Source organism: Zerene cesonia, unplaced genomic scaffold, assembly GCF_012273895.1.
Source record: "Zerene cesonia ecotype Mississippi unplaced genomic scaffold, Zerene_cesonia_1.1 Zces_u004, whole genome shotgun sequence".
In the NCBI taxonomy this organism is placed as follows: Eukaryota; Metazoa; Arthropoda; class Insecta; order Lepidoptera; family Pieridae; genus Zerene; species Zerene cesonia.
In genome coordinates this window covers 2,360,886-2,364,335 of record NW_024045134.1, presented here as the reverse complement: position 1 = coordinate 2,364,335, position 3,450 = coordinate 2,360,886, and the positions used below count along the sequence as shown (strand labels likewise).

General features: G+C 35.9%; 1 protein-coding gene across 3 annotated transcripts in view; it reads left to right on the top strand.

The window, feature by feature from the left end:
- LOC119838633 (protein real-time) overlaps positions 1 to 2,769 on the top strand; it is a 41,278-nt gene extending 38,509 nt beyond the window's left edge. Inside the window, exons 14-16 of one of the 3 annotated variants that reach the window (XR_005288204.1) lie at positions 319 to 443; positions 643 to 741; positions 1,659 to 2,769. Coding sequence is in view for 1 of the 3 variants with exons in the window: in XM_038364653.1 (XP_038220581.1) it covers positions 319 to 443; positions 1,659 to 1,743 (210 nt within the window). In the remaining 2 variants the exon portion in view is untranslated. Of the gene's footprint in view, positions 1 to 318; positions 444 to 642; positions 750 to 1,658 lie in introns of all 3 variants that reach the window. The other 2 variants (XR_005288203.1, XM_038364653.1) reach the window with 2 other exon arrangements.
- The last annotated feature ends 681 nt before the right edge of the window (positions 2,770 to 3,450 follow it).

Sequence of the window (3,450 nt, the reverse complement as noted above, 5' to 3'; positions counted from 1 at the left end):
CTCACAGTTACACTTACACTCACACTCACACCCGAGCTCAAACTTAAAGTTTTGCTCAATATAGAAGTAAAATTCGTTAACTAACGATTCTTACTACATTCTACATCTAATAAAGAACTAGCACTCAAACTTAGAATAGAAGTTGAATGGATTCGAGTTCACGTTAGTGGTGATTATACAGGGTGGTGATGAATAGTCACATAGTAAGAGTAACGATGGTGTTGTTGATAAATATTGTGCTTACAAACACGAGTAATGTTTGACATGGTGAAGACGATAAATATTCACATAACGATGTTGATTGTATCGCATCGGCAGGGCTCGCACGTGATGTCGCAGTGCGGCAGCTACGTGCTGCAGTGGCGCTGCGAGGCGCCCGACGCGCCGCACCGCGCCGCGCAGCTCATGTACTTCCACGAGACGCTCGCCAGCTCCACCTACAAGTGAGTGTGCCGCTGTGTATACAGGGTGTCCCGCTGCAGGTGTACTGTGCCCATAGAACTTTGATTGCGTAAAAAGTACTTGATTATGAAATTTACTTCTTGATTTTTTTCTCAAACTCCTTGAGAATCTACCATACCCAATTCATCGATGCTTTATATATCACATCTTTATTTGGGTTACCTTGTTTTTTTTTACTAGGCCACTCACACGTGTGCAGTAAAGTATGGGGATGGTTAGGAGGTCACAAACTCACATAGATGCCGTGGAAGGTACCAGATAGGATAATGAGTTGCCGAGGTGATTACGTGAGTGGCCTATTCAAAGAATTGGTTTTGTTTGGAGTTTTAATATCCGCTTGATTAATATCAAGCTTACTAAATCTAACGATGTTTTTTAACAAAGTTTTAGAAACAAAAACAATAAATCTTATTGATAACAGCTTTTATATGATAACAGCTTCTGAACATGTGTGCCAGATTTCATAAGTGTATGTGTTTTCGAAAATTGTTGATTGTTTGTTAGAATGTATGTTTGTCCAGTTATAATACAAAACCTATGAGCCAGGAAATGATTTGAAATGATATCTTTTTGCTTGTGTGGGGTATACTTAAACTTAGGGATCGCTCCAATGTAAAAATTACTTATTTTTTGAGAAATATATAGCATTCACAAGAAAAACAGCGTCGCAACGGCTTCCACGCCTTCTCCGCGCGTTTTCAAACGTTGAAATTGTAGAAGTTGATTTAATTTTCTAAATTACACTTTTTACATTGATTAAGGATCGGTGACAATACAATAACTTCATGAGATTATTTTATTATCCCAAATAGGATCAACGGGATTAAATGATTTCTTTCCTTATATATACTCTGTGTTAATAAGAAAGAAGTTAGTAATAAGAAGTAACGAAAGAGTGGGACAATTTCGCTGATTGTATTATTCAAGCGTGTTCTTTTTTCTACTTACCTACATTTTAGACTAGCTGCAGCCCGCGGTTACACCCGCGTAAGTCCGTATCCCGTAGGAATATCGGGATAAAAAGTTGCCTATATGTTGTTCCAGTTGTCCAGCTATCTACGTACCATATTTCATTGCAATCGGTTTTTGCGTGAAAGAGCAACAAACACACACACATCCTTATAAACTTTCGCATTTATAATATTACTAGGATTAGTAGGATGGCTACCGAAGTTAAACTGGTGTTTATTTTCAAGGGGTTCCATGTCCAGCCTCCAGTCGGCGACGAGCGGCTTCTCGTGCCTCAGCAACAAGTCGGTCGGCTCGTGCCCGTCGCGGTGATGCGAACTGCCCGCGCCCGCCACGCGCTGAACGCGATGCGAACGCGAAGCGAAGGCGTGGCGATAGCGTGGCGGAGCGGGATGTTAGCGAGGCGTTTGCGATGCGAAGCGGGATGTTAAATTTTATGTGGTATTAGTGAATGTGTTGAGGATAAAAGCGTTGGATTTAACTGCGTGTTAAAATCAGTTAAATATTGTCGTGCAGGTACTGGCACAAAATCAGAGTAATTTGAAATTTCTGATGAAGTCTGGAACTATGAAAATAGATGGTTTAAAGGAGTGCTTATAATGGCATACATAGTGTAATAATAAATACCGCATATGCACTCTAAAAGTAAGCTATTTAACTAAACACGCTGTGGATTTTTTATGAAAAAAATTTAACATCAATTTAGCAGAATTTTTTCAACCACCAAATATTGCTTAAATCAAAACTGTTTTCGGAAAAATTAATACTGCTTTCCCGTAATCCTTCGCCATGTATGTGACAACGAAAAACGCGGTTTCTGAACTGTCACATTGACAGGTGACAGATAAGTGTCACCTGTCATCTGTCTCATCGATAAGTATCCACGTAAATTGTAGTATACATGACTAAAATTAAATAGCTTTCGTTTTGATGGAAAATAATAAGTGTATAAAAAAGACTATATCAATAATAATAATAATAAACCAAGTGAGATTATGCGACTATCGTGAAATGTAACAGTGATTTATCACAGCTATTTTTATCAACTAGAAAAATGTGTTACAAGCCGTGTGACATAGTCCAGTAAGGAATTGAAATTTTATCGCCTAGATAAAACCTATTTATGACCGAGATCGTTTCTATCGGTGTATTTTCAACTGTAACACATAGTAATAGAATCTATTTTTGATTAGATAGCCAGGTGTTGGAAATATGTAATAAATAACTAATAAGTAGCATAATTATTTGCACGCATGCGTTTATTTTATTATTTTTAATGTTTACTTCGTATCGTGGTGTTAATATTTCGCTGTAGATACTAGCGGATGTTTTTTTTTTCGCCTTTTTATGAAGTTTTATTGGACGATTTTAGTATTTAATTTAGGTATTGTAGTTTAAAATAATTAATGTGTTATTGATAATGTATACCTATTCATAATTATCATAAAAGCCATTACAAATTTAAAATATTGTCATTTATAATGTCGTAAATTCTCAACTCCATAGATCAATTGTAAATATATCATTATTATATCTATAAGTAGACTTATTGTCTAATGAAATTAGTCAGGGAAGTCAATTTTTTTCTAAAACGCATATGATTTACGTAAGAACGAAGCTGAAGCTGCTACTGGTCAATCGATTTTGACGTTGCAAGAGAGGGATAGCGATATGTGAATTGTGTCCGTCTCTGTCTAGCACGGATACAATCGAATTGCGAAATGATGAGGTAAGCTAGGGTGGTAGTAGCAAAAAATAATCGTTAAATCGAATTAAATAGATGATTTGGAAACGATCGTTAAAAATGTTTGAAAATGTAAAATGGCGATTCGAAATGTATAATTTTTTGTACGTATATTCTGTATGAATCTGTATAGTAACAAATCATCAAATCGAAACTATATGTTAGTGGTTTTAAATAGCAATATACAAAAATTTAGAAATTAAAAACTTTTTAACGGATTTTAACACGATTAAAAAGTTTTTAATTTCTAAAGGCATAATACTCGCATAAAATCA